We start from the raw sequence: 16,529 nt of genomic DNA, 5'->3' as shown, positions 1-16,529 counted from the left end.
ACCACCTAATTAAGTGCCATTTAAACTTGCTGGGCAAAAGGTAGCAAAAATATGAAGTATTTCACACCGCATCAGCTGAGATTTTGATAAAGAAAAACATATCATACAGATGGAAGGATTAAAAGGATACTTTGATGATGAATGTTCATGTTGACATTTATTTGCGTGAACTATAATGCGATGTATTTTTGCATGTACAAATATAATAACATCAATTTCAATAAATAGAATTTTATTCACAAAAAAAAGAAATCTATTTTACATGGTGCAACTTTACACAAATTGAATAATTTTCTTTTAACATTAAATCTATTATTAAATAACATGTTTCAGCTCAAGTGTTCTCTTCCCAACCACCGCCATATACTGCTCTCAATTCATTTCATTCACAAATGTCTAGTAAATCTTCAACAGTGCACATACATGCACTCAACTCCACCTCACATTATGACAAGTTCAATATATCTGTGATGTATTTCATAATTCTCATCTATAGTATTGTGCAAACATTCAGTAAGAGAAATATAGCATTATCTTTTTCATCAATGAAAAATTAATTTCATTCATCAATTCATTATTTGAACTAATTCGCCGTTTAGTTCAGTGATTGGCATATGGTTTTCATTCAGGTATGTAAATAAATAATGTGTGTGGCTCTTTAAGATCAATCCATGAGATATTCAAGATTGCTTGAAGATCAGGTGGTCGCATTGAAAATTATATGGAATTTAGCAAAAATGTTGTAATGAAAAGTGAGGGCTTTTCAAACTTCAGTTCATACCTTGGTTCAACTGCAATTTGTTCAATTGGCTTATAAGTTCTTCACATTTGTGAGTTCTTCATGTTTGTGAGTTAATCCATTGTTTTTTCAACCATCCAATCAGCATTTACATACATATTCATCCAAAACATACAAGTAGAAAAAAACAATAAAGTATAACACTTTCACTAAGGGTAATCCTCAAGTGGAGGCCAGTGAGGAAGACTTTGAAGTTTGCAACCCGTTCAGGCATCTGACATCTATAATATCATACCGTTAATTAATTAGTGTGACTTTACTAGAGTTAGTTACTTTGGAATGGTGGAGAGAATATTATTTTTTTAATTATAGTGCTGTATTGGGTCCGTCATAGCTCATTATTACGCACAAGCTCTGCTTTCTACAATGACTGTTTGTGATCGATGAAGGGTGCTCAGTTGCAATGTTGCCTTAGACCCCGAGTTGACTCAGCTGAATCACTCAGATCCATCCAAATAACTCATGGAGTCATGGATCTGTGGTCACCATACTTACACAATGAATCACAAATGCAAGCATGTGTAGGCTATGGTTTCCACAACATGCAGTCCAAAATCAATCCAGCAGTTATACTGACATGACTCATGACTCAGACTCATGGGAGTCTTGGACATGGACCAGCAGAGTAAGTGACTCAGAGACTCAGAAGGAGCAGCATCCTATAAAAACAAACTAACCATCCCATCTCTATGCTGCTGCACATTTTCCACCACGGGCCACCACTTGTGGATTTACCAGACTACGCCAACCCCAGCATTTCAATGGTGACATGATGCGACTACGATATCTAAGGCTACACGCTGAGGTGAACTATTTTCTCAACCCTCGTTGGCAATGTGCCTAAGGGTGGGGGAAACAAACATAGCAAAAACAGGTAGATGAAGAAGAAACAAGCTAGCAATGACATTGTCGACTAACGGTTACCTCTCTTCACGAATATAACCCTGTGAAAGCACAGTCAGCCACAACAATAAAACTGCAAAATAAAAAGCATAATAGACGTGTCTAGTTATAGACTCCGGATAATAGACTTGCAGTGTAGGGGTGGGGTATGAAGTGGTGTGGGGTGACGGAGAGGGAGAGGTGTTGAGAGCAGATATCAGGGACATGGCAGGGACAGGGGAGTCGTGAGGGTGGTGGGGCGGGTGGGTGATGGGTGAAAGATCTGTCAAACAGCCCAGTACTGCCAAAGACCGTGTCTTTGCATGGGTGGGGGGACCCAAAAGGATATTCTCTCCTAGGGCCTGAAATCTCCTAGCTACGCCTCTAGCTAGCAGGGCTTGTGAGTCCTGCTCTGGCTCTTCTTCATTCTCTCCTCTCTCTCTCTTGCTCACAGCTCATCGCTCTCTAGGGTGGCCTCTGTGGGCGAGCTGGCGAATAGGATGGGCCAGTTGTCGCTGGAGGGGAAGGCCGACTTGATGTCCAGTCCCTGGCCTGTGAGGGCGGCGTAGCGACTGGTGGGGCGAGAGCTCCTCCGGATGGGCTGAACAATCTGCTGGTGCCACTGAGCTGAAGAGAAAAGGAGAAAAAAAGGTACAGGAGGGCCTTAGACTTACCCTACCTCCCACCCTTTCCCCACCTTTCGACATTCCCCACACAAAACCAATACCACAACAACCACAGACCACACAGAAGTTCTCATACATCCACTTAACACACACAAAGACACACATACACGCACTCGCATCACAACGCACAAATACAGACAAACAAAATAAATAAACAAGCAACAACTAGTCACACCAACCCGGACAAGCCAAAAAAAAAGAACAAAAAAGAGAACGAGACGTCACAGCAACGATCCACCACGTCAAAACCTTCCTAGTGTGATCTACATGACGAAAGACTGACAGATGATGTGACAATGATGGGTTTCCGTAGTGTTAGTGTGTGATACATGGCTCCAACCATGTCTTGCATGCACGACTATAATGGTTCACAAGATGTTGGCGCGGCGACCAGAATGACACGATTCTGAGGCGGAACGACATTAGTAAAAAATCAGTCAGGGTAGTCGAGACTACAATACAGTAACCACCCACAAAGACATGGTTGGCAGAGATATTCGCCTCAGTGAGAGACAAACTTGTATCTCAAGTAGTACACCCTAGGGTTTACTACAACACTTAGAAATGCACAACGACTTGTCTATGAATGAACAACCATTTGCTCCCGTTCAGTTCGTTTGTTGCGTTTACCTTTTCTGAGCAGTGCGATCAGTTGAAAGTAGCTGAGGAGGCTAGTGCAAAGTACAGCGAAATTGTTAAAATGTTAAAATAGAGATACTTATTAAAGAAATAAATTAATACTTGAAATAATTCAGGTATTGGATCAGTGTCTATCATGCCAGAAGACTGGTTAATCAGTAGAGTCAGGAGGATTTTTTTTAGCTTAAAATTATGGTCATATTTTTAAGATGAAATTTTACTAACAAAAAGTGAAAACAATTTGTTTTGGCTTACCATAAATGTCTAGCCTTGCTGTACATGAGATGATGCCCGCCTCATTCTTGGCTGAGACCGTGTACCACCCAGCATCCTCTTTCCTGGTTGGCTGGATGAGCAGGCAAACATATCCTGTGGCATCCTGATGCATGCTGGATGGAGGGAGTTCAAATGGGCTCTTTAGCATGTTGCTTTACTTTTTTAAACCATGTTACAACTTGGCAGCATGCTCAACGCATTATATTGTCAAAAGGAGTCTTTTAAACCATTAACTTGTTAAATTGGCAGTATAATGAAAGCATTACATGACCACATTTTACGTACAGTATGTTGAAAAGGACGCTTCTTATTAACCATGTTACTTGCTCAAAGCATTACAAGACCATATTTTATGTTCACTGTTGACATGCTCACAAGATTACTGTGATAATCTTAATTGTAATGAGTGGAAGTTTTTTGGAGGCGACTTTTTTTATTAGCAGGATGTGTATTTACCTCATTCTATCCCTAGAGTGAGGAATGGTCTCGTTGTCTTTCTTCCAGAAGATGGCGGGTGGAGGCATGCCCACCACCCTGCACTCGAGCCGGACAGGGATGCCCTCCGCAATACCCGTGTTCTGGAGCTTCTCCACAAACTGCGGCGGATGCTTCAACTCTTTCTCTGTAACACACACAAAAATCCTATTATGTATGAACGTCTTGTGAGAAGGGCACACCATTTATAGTATACACAGGATATGTATAACACTAGCACATTTCTGAGTTATCTGCAGTGATTTGCACCAATTTTTTGACGCTTGTTGCTGTAATTGGCTAATTTAGAATTTAGGCTGTCTAAGGGTATGCCAGATTCTATACTTAAAAACACCCTAACCCTTTTTTATGTGCAACTCACCAAGTGGTTTGGGGTATTCACTGATATTACACATACGTTTCATGACAAAATATGGTTTCTGGCACGTTTAATTTACAAATTGCCAAATAAAACACGACAGAAACCATCAAAAGAGAAAAGTTCATCCAGGCACTCCAAGCACAGTGTCCAAACGGGAAGTTAGATTATAAAGCCTTTAATTGTAACCTACTGGGCTGTGGTTACGGGGTCCCCATGGGTGGGCATGCAAGCCCAAATGTGGGGGGCTTAGCGTGCTGCGCCACAGCGCCCCCTCAGTACAATGAGGTTTTAAGCCTCCCTGCAAGGTACACCACAGCATGAATGTATAAATTACTTCAGACACCAACACCGTCCTTAGTGATTACAGTCCCCTACAGATGAACACAGTCCTCAATGTCCTCAAGTATTGGTTCAGAGTTGTGACATCTTTGGTGAAGACGCTGTCCTTCAGTCTATTTGTTCTGGTACTAACATCTAGCACCTGCCAGAGGGCAACAGCTTGAACAGATAACAGCCAGGGGGTGACTCGTCTTTAAAGGTGCACTGTGCAGGAAATGGTCAAAAAAGGAACTGCAACTATGGTGCTCATTGAAACTGGATTGCCTATTGCCAAATTTGATCTTTTTATGATTTTTGTGAAATTCAAAATGGCGGACCTTGGAGAAGATCCCCCTTTTCATGTATGAAAAGTGCAATTTTCCCAGTCAATGAATACTTAAAATTTGATGGTGGTGGCAAGTATTCATGAAAAAGGTAACATTAGTCAATGGGTAGCATGAATTCTGGAAATAAACAACTACAAATCTTACACAGTGCACCTTTAATATATACAGTGCACTATATATATATGTAATATTCATGGCTCTGTTTACGCAGCGGGAGTTGTATATGGAGGCCATGGGAGACAGGGGGCAGCCTATGATCTTTTGTGCTGTATTGCTCACCCTCTGCAGTCTCTTCCTGTCAGCCTCAGTGCAGCTAGAGTGCCACACTGACACTGCGTAGAGACAGCAGCAAACATCGAAAAACAGGTGAGGACTAGGGCTGTCCCTAACGATTATTTTTCTCCCGATTATTCTATCAACTATTTTTTTCGAATAGTCGCGATTATTATTTAATTTTTTTGGAAGGCAAAAACTGTGATATGCCACTTAATTTTGACCTGAAAAATAATAGACAAATAAAGCAGAGTGCAGGCCTAATATATCTATTTGTTTCAGTTCAAATCACTTATTCACTTAGCGTAAATGCAAAACAATGAGTATAGTATGACATTGGCGCATGGAGAAACTATAGGCCTAGGCCTACATTTCAGCCACTTATATTTTGACAAACAAGGCTACATAAGATTTTACCCATGACATGTGTATATATAATAGTAGTACATTGTCATTTATATTAAAAAAATACAGTACAGTGAATCATTTATGTTTACAACACAGTTTCATTTGTCCCTCATGCAGGGGTCTATGTAATGAAAAAAATAATAAAACAAAATAGGAGCAGAGATAAGAATTTAAGAGCACTGTGAAATTGTTAACGCATAGACAAAAAGGGTCTAAGAGGGTAGGCTATGCCTTTTCCCCCACAGGCGTACACATTCTACATGAGGGGTGCTGGTCACAGGGCCAGTTTTTCAAAATTCCTCCCATTAAAAGGGCTGAACAACATATTACACATGTAGCCTATGTCTATATTCGCATTCATTATTTCTATATGCAGCCCGATGTCTCCTCTGCTGTGTCAATGAAGGCCTGCCACCTAACTCATTAAAACTGTCCCTTCTCTGAAGGTTTTTTATATCGCTCCCAAACCCAAGTTAACTACTACAACTTGACTAGACTTGTGATCCCTGTCTTTCAAGCACTTGTGGTTTTCTCTGTAGGATGCATTTATTCCAGGAGGAAAATGCTAAGGAAATCGTAATTCAAATCGTTTTTTAGCGCAAATCACGCAATCGACGGTATGTTGAACACGCCGACTTATTTACGCAATCGACGTAATCGATTACGTCGAATAGTCGGGACAGCCCTAGTGAGGACCACTCTATTGCTTTGCAGACAACTCAGAAAAGGGGCTAAATGTGCAAAATAGTGGAGTTATCCTTTCATTCAACACTTAGATTGTACTCTGGGACCAAAGACACTCTAGAAGATGCAAAATCGACTCTCTAAGTGCTGAATAAGCATGTTTCAAAAACATTCAAAAGGACTGTGAATGTCACAGTGGAAGCTCATCCCCCTCCCCCCCCAATTGTTTGGCACAGAACATAGCAAAACCAGTCTCACCCACGACTCTCAGTTCAAGGCAGAAAGAGCTCTGGCCGGCTTTATTGGAGGCGATGCAGGTGTACGTGCCCCCATCCTTTTGACTCAGGGGGTCGATGATGAGGGAGTGGATTCCATTTTCTCTCACCAGCATCCGGTGGGTGAAGTCTGGATAGATGGGCCTCCCATTTATCAGCCACATGATCTCTGGGTTCGGCAAACCACTCACCTTTGGAATAAAAAGCAAAACAGATCAGTGCAAATGTAACACATTTGGCAACACTGTACCTAAACAGACACAGCCCAGTCTCATGCCATTTCGTAGTACGGCCACGAAATGTATCTATATCGTTTGTTAAACAGTTACGAAAAAGCCCTGTTTTTCGTGACTGGGCTACGAATCCGCAGCAGCCAATTGAAATACATAGGTTGTGGATTCGTAGCCCAGTCACGGAAAATGTGCCTCTTTTGTAACGGTATCACGAATGTTATAGATCTATTTCGTGACCGTACTACGAACTGACATGAAACACGGTTGACTTACAGCACACTTTGCGTCTTGCATCTTGAATCTAGATCTGCTACAGATTGTGTTACAAGGCCATGGCTATGGATGGTGTTGGTTATTTGGAAGGCAACGTTGGGCCAGCATCCAACTGGACATTGTCTAATGCTTAAAATCAGTAGACCTTATAAGCCACAACATCACACTTGGGGGCTCGTCCAGGATTTGTGAGCGGAATTTGCGATCTGTCAATACTAGGTAGCCACACAGGTGAGAACTCTACCGCTCTATGTTAACCCTGAATGCTGGGTCCAGTTTGGCTGGTGACAATGATGTAAACATAGTGATGATTGTGTAGCAATGCCCTTGGGATGACATACCTTACAGTCTAGTCTACAAAGCCGCCCCTCATGGGCCACCATGTCCCCTGGAGCCTGCAGGAAGTGAGGCCTGAAGAAACGCTCCTGAGTTGGCTCTCCTTCCTCCACTTCCTGGACACGAGCACGCACCCTGCCGGGAGATAGACACACAGGTCCCATCATCTACATCAACATCATCTACGGTGTACAATCATTTTATAGCGATAACTGGTCAGATGATAGATTTGAAAGTTAGGGTGCACACATCCACAAAATCAGTAATCAAGGTGCTGGACAATTGTAGTAGATACCGAGAGAGAATGATCTGCACACTGGCTATAAGCTCCAAAGAATAACATTTATTTTCAGCACAGGGTGAGCCAATGGGACAACTGCCGAAGTGGTGCTGCACCTACCTCTGTGAATGAACAACACTCTGTCTGTTTCGTATTGGACCCGTCTGAACAATCAGATGACCAGAACAGCTCATCCTTCCCTAAGGTAAAAACATGGGTTTGGGTCTACAGGTTGTGCCAATGTGTTATTGCAAGAATATAACAGCAGCATGTCAAATAGTGTTGTGAAATACCTGTGGATTGGCAGCCATTACTGTGTAGTTTCCATCATCATCATTCGTGACGGACGCTATGTAGAGCGCACACGTTCCATCTCCCTCCCTGATCTTCTTGTAGTGATCGTTTTTCCTCAGAATCTGTTTCCCATCCTTGAACCAGTAGACCTATAAGATGGACACCCATAAAAGAATCACAGTGTGACACTACAGTGTGAAAATCCATGCAATGCAAAAACAAATACGTTCTTAAGCAGTAGGATCCTAGTATATGGGATTTCAAGTGGAAAATATTACCACTTAACAGTCTTACCTTCAAGATGAGTTGATGAGCTGCAAATATGTTAACATTACTCCTAAATCTAACCCTAACCCTACAGTAAGCCCTATGGCCAAGGCTATGGTATTGTATGTAAATGGCTTTGTGGCTCAGCTTAACCGGTAGCTCATATCAACATGGTACCATCTCAAAATTGGGACGAGGATTCCTACATCATAATGAGAACTTCAAAGTTCAGTAATCCCATACCTGAAATGGATGAAAGACAAAACTCCTGACAGTTCAAAGAGGGTGGTGCCACTGCCACATCACTCACCTTTGGGATGGGGATTCCGACCACTTTGCAGGTGAAGGAGAGGGGCGCTCCCTCGGTGGCCCTGTAGTTCTTCAGCTTCTTGTCGAAGAGCGGGGCGATGCACTTGCCCGTGGGGATCTCGTCATGCTGCACCTCGTCATCCGACTCCTCCACCGGGGTGCGCTCCAGCCGAAACTCGATCTCGTTCATCAGACGCTGCTCAAAGTTAGACACCTTGTACTCCTACAGCGACACATTGGAGAAAGTCAGATGTGCCCCTCCCCCTTTCGCAAGTAAAAAAAATCTAAATATCCATGAATAATATACGCTGTTCTTGTGGTGAGAATTTTCGCAATTCTTCTGTATAATGTTTAATTCCCTGAACACAATGTACTTTGAAAATTGAAGCATGGAACCTCTAAAGCAGTAAGCTGTATGGATCTTATCACACTGATTCATCTTGCATTATTTCTGAAGTATGATGATTGCAAACAATGCAAATTCCAGGATCCATGCGGCCATGCAGGTTCTATGCTTTAGCCTACTTTTTAAAGTGCACATAACACACAAGGGCAGTCGATGCCAAACAGAGATGCTATCTATGGAATTAGAACCCCCTTTTTTGGAGCTACAAATTATGTCAGGGTTCTAATCGCATAGTCATCCACCTGCTATGCACTAGGGCAGGGGTCAGGAACCTTTTTGGTGGAGAGAGCCATAATCGCCAAATTTTACAAAATACATTTTCACGAGAGCCATACCATTTTCAAAACACTGAATACAATTAAAAGCATGTATTTCAATTAAGCCCAACAATTTTAGAGTGTACTCTATTACTTTTATTGATAACGGGAAAGTATAGGGTTGTAAAATGTTAACTTCATTATGGTGAGGGTCTGGGATAATTTTGTATTTCTTAGATGTAATTTCCTGCATTTTAACACTTTTTAACCTCCCTTGCCCCATTTCAACTCAATACGGAACACATACTTTAATTCCATATTTCAAGGGATGGTTGGCAACCCTGGATAAGTAAGAGCCATATACAGTTCCCAAAAGAGCCACATGTGGCTCCAGAGCCATAGGTTCCTGACCCCTGCACTAGGGCTACAGCAGCTGTCCAACTTACTCTTCTAGCGGTGCATTGCAATAGCAGGAAACGGATGCAATACAAACTACTTTTCAAGAAGAATGAAAAGAAGATGGCTGTTCTACTATTAGCAAAATGTACACCAAAGATAAGGGGAAAGCAGAGAACAGACTGATATTATAGTTTTCTTTCAGGTCAACCAGAAACTGTGGGGTTTTGACTAAACCATTCAGATTATTTATTTGACATAACATTGGTAAAATTAGGGTATAAAATGTTGGTTCACTGTGTCGGTGGGTGGTTGACGTTTAAGGGCGTAACACAATTAAAAAAAAAGTTATTCCAATTCCTGAAAAAATTGATGGAAAAAATTGGAACAAAATAAAGCACTTAGTGGTCCGTGGAATTTCGCCTAATTGTTGGGAAAATGTGTCGTGTATCAACACATTTCATAGGCATGTCACACCACAGGAAAATGAAGTCAAACCACAGGAAATTCACTGCATTATGGCCATTTTAATCCTTTTGTATACATGACTGACATCTGAGCTCATGCTAACTTGACAATGTTATTGTGTTTAATCTTGATGTGTGTTTTCATTTATAAAAAACTTTTTTTCCTTCTATAAGAGCAGTCACACCACAGGACACCATAAAATGAACCTAAGTATTGCGTTACAGAAACATGGCAATATGAAGACATATTAAGAGATTAATAGTCACCTTAAACTTCCACAGCACTCTCCAATAACTGAGGTACTGACTGGTTAGGAGCCAGTCTTTAAGACCCTTGTAGTTGGCCTTGCAGCTGCCCGTTCACAAACATTGACATACATGTCACCCCACAGGACGCAATTTGTGTTACGAAATTGAACTTGTAGTTAATATTTCTGTCTTGAGTTTTTTTCACATTCACATGTCTTAATATAAAGTTTATATTTATGCATTCATGCCAAATGCTTCATACATTATTCAAAATGTTGTTGGTTAATTTATATATATATTATATTCCAGGTTTCGTTAATGTTACAGTCACACCGCAGGATATTTGACATATAAACCTTTACAAAAATATTTCTTCTCATCTAAGACTAATATGAAACATAATTTACCACATCTTCTTTCATTGACATTTGGTTTTTGAAGGAAAAATAACAGTTTTGTGGGTTTTTAACCAATGTTACGAAAAAACAAGGTGTCACGTCAACCACCCGGGTGTGTGTGTGTGTTTGTGTGTGGGCCATAGAGACTACTTTGTCACCCCTGTTTCATTTTGTTCATTTCACGTCATATCTGTTGCTTAGCCTTTAACATTGGAGTCCAGACGAGGAAATAACAACACTTTAAATATACTGTATAACTATCTCAGTCCTCTCATGTTATGGGTGATATATGTACATGTATACTAAAAAGTAGAACAGAAGCGTACTATAGTCACGGCAAAAATATAGTCATGCCAAAAATACGTATTGAACCGTTTCAAAAATTCCTGTATAACTGTACAACTAATTGCCATCCAATGGTACACACTGTGTAGAGGATTCTGAAGCCTGTACCTATGGAGCTGAGCCTAGTTTTGTGGTTCCACAGATCTGACGAGAGCCCGGTTGTCTGACAAAAAGCTAGACTCAATATTGCTTGTTAGTTAGGGAAAGATATGGATATTTTGGGAAATCTGTGAACTAATTTCTTACCAATAGATTTTTTTACCATGTGTTCTTACAGGTGTCTGGACACACCTCACAATTTATCCACGGCCAAATCCAATGGGAATTTCCGTGACACCCCATCAAAGTTGTGTATCAGTACACCCATTTGTACAAGCACACAGTGTGCTAAAACACTCTATCACTGAGCCCATTTAGTGTGAGCTGCATCATATAGAGATGAGATTAATATATTTAAAAGACTGTATGTGTACCACAGAGGGAAATAGAGGCAAATACAGAGAAAAAGTTGGTTTAGCAGTAATTTGAGAGCAATTATCTTGTAGGTTGCCGTGATTATGACCATGCATGCAATTTAGACAATTAGTGGATAGAAGCAGAAGCGCCCAATGACATGAGAGTATGGACGGGTTGATGGATGGATGGACAGGTGGATGGGGGTGGTGGTGAGGGAAGGGGTGAGGGGGGAGAGAAGTAAGTGAATTAATTTGTCACACCTCCAGGGGAGGTTGGGGGAAGGGGGGGGGGGGGGGGTCCCCCCCCCCCCCACCACCCCCCCCATCCCCCCCGTGAGTGATGGTGTCCCACAGTGCTAGTAAGCAAAGCGGTAATGGGCGGCCTACAGCAGAGGGATGCTTTGTTTCTTGGGTTTGTACCTCGTCATAGTTAATGACAGTTGCAGTGGGAATGTTTGGTCCAAGAGGTCTGCTCGCTGCTTTCCCCTCATAAGGCAAAGGCTGAGTCTATGGGAGGACAGGGAGGGGGGATGAAGGGTGAAGACACACATGACGACGCCACATGAAACACACATACACAATACACACACACATACACACACACACACACACACATCCATACACGCACACACGCACACATTCTCCTCACATTCCAGCTGGATTCCTACAGGATTTGGTTACAGTCTCTTGGGTTACATGAAAAACTTAACAGATCAATTAATTAGATAAGTAAAGTAGATAGTAAACATTGCTGTTATGGCGATCATAATGATGACGGTGATAATCATTACACTGTAAATGGTGAAGATGATGGTGAAGGTAGTGGTGATGGTGATGACAAGAGGTGACTGTGTGAATAAGTGGCCCTATGAGTTTGCATGTGTGAAACAAATGTCTTTCCCATGAAAGCTGTTCTTGTAGCGAAACACGACACTGGCTAGAAACCTAGTGCTACATTTTTTTAAGCAAAATTCATCTCTGCTCAGGTCCACCAGTAAAGGCTGGAGTTCTGCACCCAGTTGCCTCATAAGTAGAGACAGATCACGAGGGTCTTCAAAAGTTCACCCAAATACTGTAGTTACCAAATCCTTGGTTACATATGACAGAGGAAGCAGTAGAAGAATCCAGCATCAATGGAATGTGTGGATGATGCTTTAACACACAAGTACATTTGGTCATGTATGGGCATTGAATCTAGGGCAGAAAATGTAACTGTCTAAGGTATCTCTGTAGTGTACTGTATGTCCAAGATAAGTAACAAACACCCAAAAAACAGGATTGGTTAAAAAACAAAAAAAAACAATATTCTTTGTCAAACGAGGGATAATACAAAATGTAAATAATCACATGATGTTGGTCTTGTATATGTTTTGACCTGGATAGTGTAGGAACAAAATTTACCCCAATGTTCATCTGACGCTTTGTAGAGTTCTCATTATCTTGAGGTGTTTAAGTCTGATGCGCCATACAAAGAATTTGGTTTAAGCAATTGGAATTCTTTTTTCATGTTTCACTAACGCTTCGTTCCTCAAGTGAGGAACCTCATAAATTTCAGTTTCACCTCATGAAGCTCCTCTGTTGCGAATGTGGAATGATGTGTCTTTCAATCTCTAAGATATCCAGTTGCTCAAAACTAAACTCTATGGATAACAAGACCTAAATGAATGACATGTCTTCACAGATACAATCCATCTTCCCCTTCTGCTGCTAACTCCCTTTATGCATGGCAACTACAGTCAACGGGCATATACTGTACAAACTCTATGTTGTGAAATTTAAAAACAAAGGTATACCTGTGGCCCTGGGCGTATCGTATCTTCTTTAAATCTCAGCTTCTTCTCAATATCCTGAAGGAGGCTCTCTTTGCTCTCACGGATCTCCGCATCAGACGGAAGCCGCTGGCTCAGGTTCGTCTTCCTCAGTATACTTTGAGGCCTGAATGTATCAGAAAAGGCAGGAGTTATTATTCAAGCCAAAAACTATAGAATTCACTGCTACTAATCAATGCAGGCAAATTCTGATAAATTAGCTGTGTCAATAAAATGAAAGTTCTGGGCAATGATTGCAGGCAATAATTTGATCATGAGAAATTGCTTGCTGCTGATCTAAGTTCGATTAATAAAATTGTGTCACCCAATATCAGCGATATCAGTGTCCCAATAACATTTATTTGTAACAATGCACATAATTTATCCAGTGAATCATCTTCAGAAGCTAAAATAAACTACAGCAGTAGAGTGAGGTGAGGTGAGATCATGTTCAAATTCGGCAGCCCAATGGAGTTGATCTACTGTAAATTCCCATGCTAAAATTGTGCCACCCAATACCAGCAGTCTCGAAATATATCATTTCCTGCTTTGTTGCAACAGAAAATGTTAAAAAGCAAATCTTCATAAGCTAAATACTGGTAAATAATTCATTCATCAATCAATCAATCAATCAATCAATCAATCAATCAATCAATCAATCAATCAATCAATCAATCAATCAATCAATCAATCAATCAATCAATCAATCAATCAATCAATCAATTCAAAATGATTCAAATTTAAACAGAAAAATAAATAGTGTGCATATAAAATGATTGTTACTGCTGTTAGGGGTAGTGTGGTCCTTACACAATGGGGGCCCTCTTGGGCAGGCCCATGGAGTTGGTGGTGCCAGGCAGTGAGGGCAGCGAGGGCAGCACGGAGCTGAGGAAGGCCACAGGGTTCTGGATGGGGCTGGGCGTGGAGCTGCTGGACGTAGGGGAGGAGGCCTGCGGCGGAGACTGGGCTCGCAGGAACGGCGAGTTGACGAAGGCCGGCGTCACCAGGGTCGGGGAGGAGATGTACGGGGGGCTGCTGGCCGGGTCCAGTACCCGGGTGTGGAAGACGCGTGGGGACATGGGGAAGCTGGAGACGGACGAGGCAGGGCTGAGCGGGGAGCTGGTCTCTCTCTCCCTGGCCAGCCTCTGGTGGAGCTCAGCGGCCAGCTCATGGAGCAAGGGCACCGGGGATTCGGTCGGGGACGGGCTCCTGACCGGGGAGAGGCTCTGGGCGGCGATGAACTCTTTGGGACGGGAGTAGCTGAAGTTTTGGGCGTTGTTGATGTTGGAGAGGATGGAGCTCACCGGTGGAGGCAGTGGGGGTTGAGGCGGTGCAGGGGCTTGGACTGGAACTACGGGAGGAACCTGAACATGAACTGGAACTGCAGCTGGAACTGGAGCCGGGACTGGAGGGGAACTCAGTGGAGCAATGGGGGCTTTTGGTAGAGCGGGAGACATCGGGGTGAGAGGAGCAAGGTTGATCATCGAGGAGCTGATGTTGGGTGGCGAAGAAGGAGCCATGCTCATCTGTGGTGGCGTTGGCGTGGTCATGAACTTGGGTACGGGCGGAGGCGGCTGGGAGCTCACCGCTGCCGGGGGCATGAAGGTGGTGCTGAGTGGCCGCGGCGTGGAGGTGGGGGGAGGTGCCATGTTCATCGGCACAGCGGCTGGAACTGCCATGGGGGCCACCTGTGGCGTAGGCGCCATGGCGATGTGAGACAGAGGCGCCGTGCCCATGCCCATGCCCATTCCCATGCCCATTCCCATGCCCATGCCCATGCCCATGCCTGCCATAGTCATCGGGGACATCTGGTTCACTGGTGCAGCTGCAGCAGACAGCTTTGGCATCTGGGGTGCAGACATGCTGACAGGAGCAGGAGCAGGAGCAGGTGCAGGTGCAGGTGCAGGAGCTGAGGTGGAGGCCACCCGAGGCATCATGGGAGACATGGCGGTATTCACAGCCGGAGGTGCAGGTACTGCTGCTGGGCTCATCTGCAGCGCCGGTGGTCTGGAGTCCACCACCACAGGAGCTGGGGGAGGCACCGGACCGGGGGCCGACCTGGCCGTGACAGGGGCGTGGGTTGTTGGGGCACATGGATCAGTCCCCCATGGGGATGACGGCTCTGCTCTCTCGGGGGCCTGCTGGGGGCTACCGCCATCCTGCTGCTGCTCCAGGAGAACCTGGTTGTGGAGCAGCTGGAGCTGGACAGGATCCCTGTGGAGGAGGAGAACACGCAGAGCCGGCTTTACCAATACGCAGACTAGGCAACTGCCTAGGGCCCCACTAGGGGCGTGCACAGACATTTTGAGGGGCAGGTGCAACTTCTGGCTGCCTTACTGGGCTATAGAGGCTATGTATTATATTGGGACATTATTGCCACATGATTTTGATCGTGAAGCATTTGTACATTGTTATGTCAACATGAACACAGTACATTCTGACAAAAAAAGTTTCAAAAATTACTTTCAAAAAGGGATTTTTTATCCAGTAGGGCAAAGGGGCCGGTGCTTTAGCAACACCTCGTCCCTATCTGTGCAAGCCTATGGGTCCCACTAAATCTGCTCCTTGTAGGGGGCCCAAACAACAGCAGCAACAGTAATTCAAAAGGGCTATCTGTCGACTGTATACGTCACCCCCAAATGGTTAGAGCCGCTGCTGAGAACATGTCAGCCAAACTATTAAAATACATACAGTAGTAGCGCACTGTTTTTGCCAGCAATTTTTCCAAAGAGAGGTTCAAGTCTTCCTGCCAATGACCCTGCCAATCAAAGTAATGGGACAATATGCAACATTTGATTAAGTCAGTCAATACGGTGGTTACTACTATTAATTGACGAGGCCAATGAACATTCTCTCGGGAGCTCCTATAGTCTGGAAGGCAAAAATCAGACCTCTAAGTTGTCTTGTGCAGGTCAAAGTTATGAGGCCATGAGTTCATGAGCCAACAAGACTCTTCCAACAAAGCTTTTCATACCGTACAATGAACGGCCATAGGGGGGCTCATCTGATACCCAACCAAATGTTGCAAACAGGGCTGGAGTTATAGAACGGACGAGCAGGGCATTTGCCCCTGGGCCTGGCACTCTTGCATTGGTAGTGGGGGCCCAATTGTGATCTTAACAGGTCTTATAGGGGGCCCTATAAGTGTTTTGCCCTCGGGCCCTGTGTACAATTGTTCCGCCACTGGTTGCAAAGTATTGCTTTAAAGCACATAGTAGCTAGTACACTTCAAAGAAGTCCTTTCTTGCAAACAGAGATGCCTGCCTTCCTGACAACAAACTACTATTGTCTAGGAAAATGCATAGCATTTCCA

The 16,529-nt window shown here is 43.4% G+C and overlaps 1 protein-coding gene across 5 annotated transcripts in view; it reads right to left on the bottom strand.

Annotated features, from left to right (window-relative positions):
• Positions 1–475: 475 nt before the first annotated feature.
• mypn (myopalladin) overlaps positions 476–16,529 on the bottom strand; it is a 34,444-nt gene continuing 18,390 nt past the window's right edge. For 4 of the 5 annotated variants that reach the window (XM_063191423.1, XM_063191427.1, XM_063191425.1 and 1 more), the window contains 11 exons: positions 14,027–15,430; positions 13,202–13,343; positions 11,829–11,915; positions 8,437–8,658; positions 7,859–8,008; positions 7,686–7,765; positions 7,291–7,420; positions 6,427–6,634; positions 3,739–3,904; positions 3,262–3,395; positions 476–2,308 (listed from right to left, as the gene is read on the bottom strand). In XM_063191423.1, the coding sequence (XP_063047493.1) occupies positions 2,130–2,308; positions 3,262–3,395; positions 3,739–3,904; positions 6,427–6,634; positions 7,291–7,420; positions 7,686–7,765; positions 7,859–8,008; positions 8,437–8,658; positions 11,829–11,915; positions 13,202–13,343; positions 14,027–15,430 (2,902 nt within the window). In that variant the 3' untranslated portion in view covers positions 476–2,129. Of the gene's footprint in view, positions 2,309–2,997; positions 3,039–3,261; positions 3,396–3,738; positions 3,905–6,426; positions 6,635–7,290; positions 7,421–7,685; positions 7,766–7,858; positions 8,009–8,436; positions 8,659–11,828; positions 11,916–13,201; positions 13,344–14,026; positions 15,431–16,529 lie in introns of all 5 variants that reach the window. The other variant, XM_063191426.1, reaches the window with a different exon arrangement.

Source organism: Engraulis encrasicolus, chromosome 24, assembly GCF_034702125.1.
Source record: "Engraulis encrasicolus isolate BLACKSEA-1 chromosome 24, IST_EnEncr_1.0, whole genome shotgun sequence".
In the NCBI taxonomy this organism is placed as follows: Eukaryota; Metazoa; Chordata; class Actinopteri; order Clupeiformes; family Engraulidae; genus Engraulis; species Engraulis encrasicolus.
Note: the sequence above shows the minus strand (reverse complement) of the source record. Positions and strands in the feature narration are given on the sequence as shown.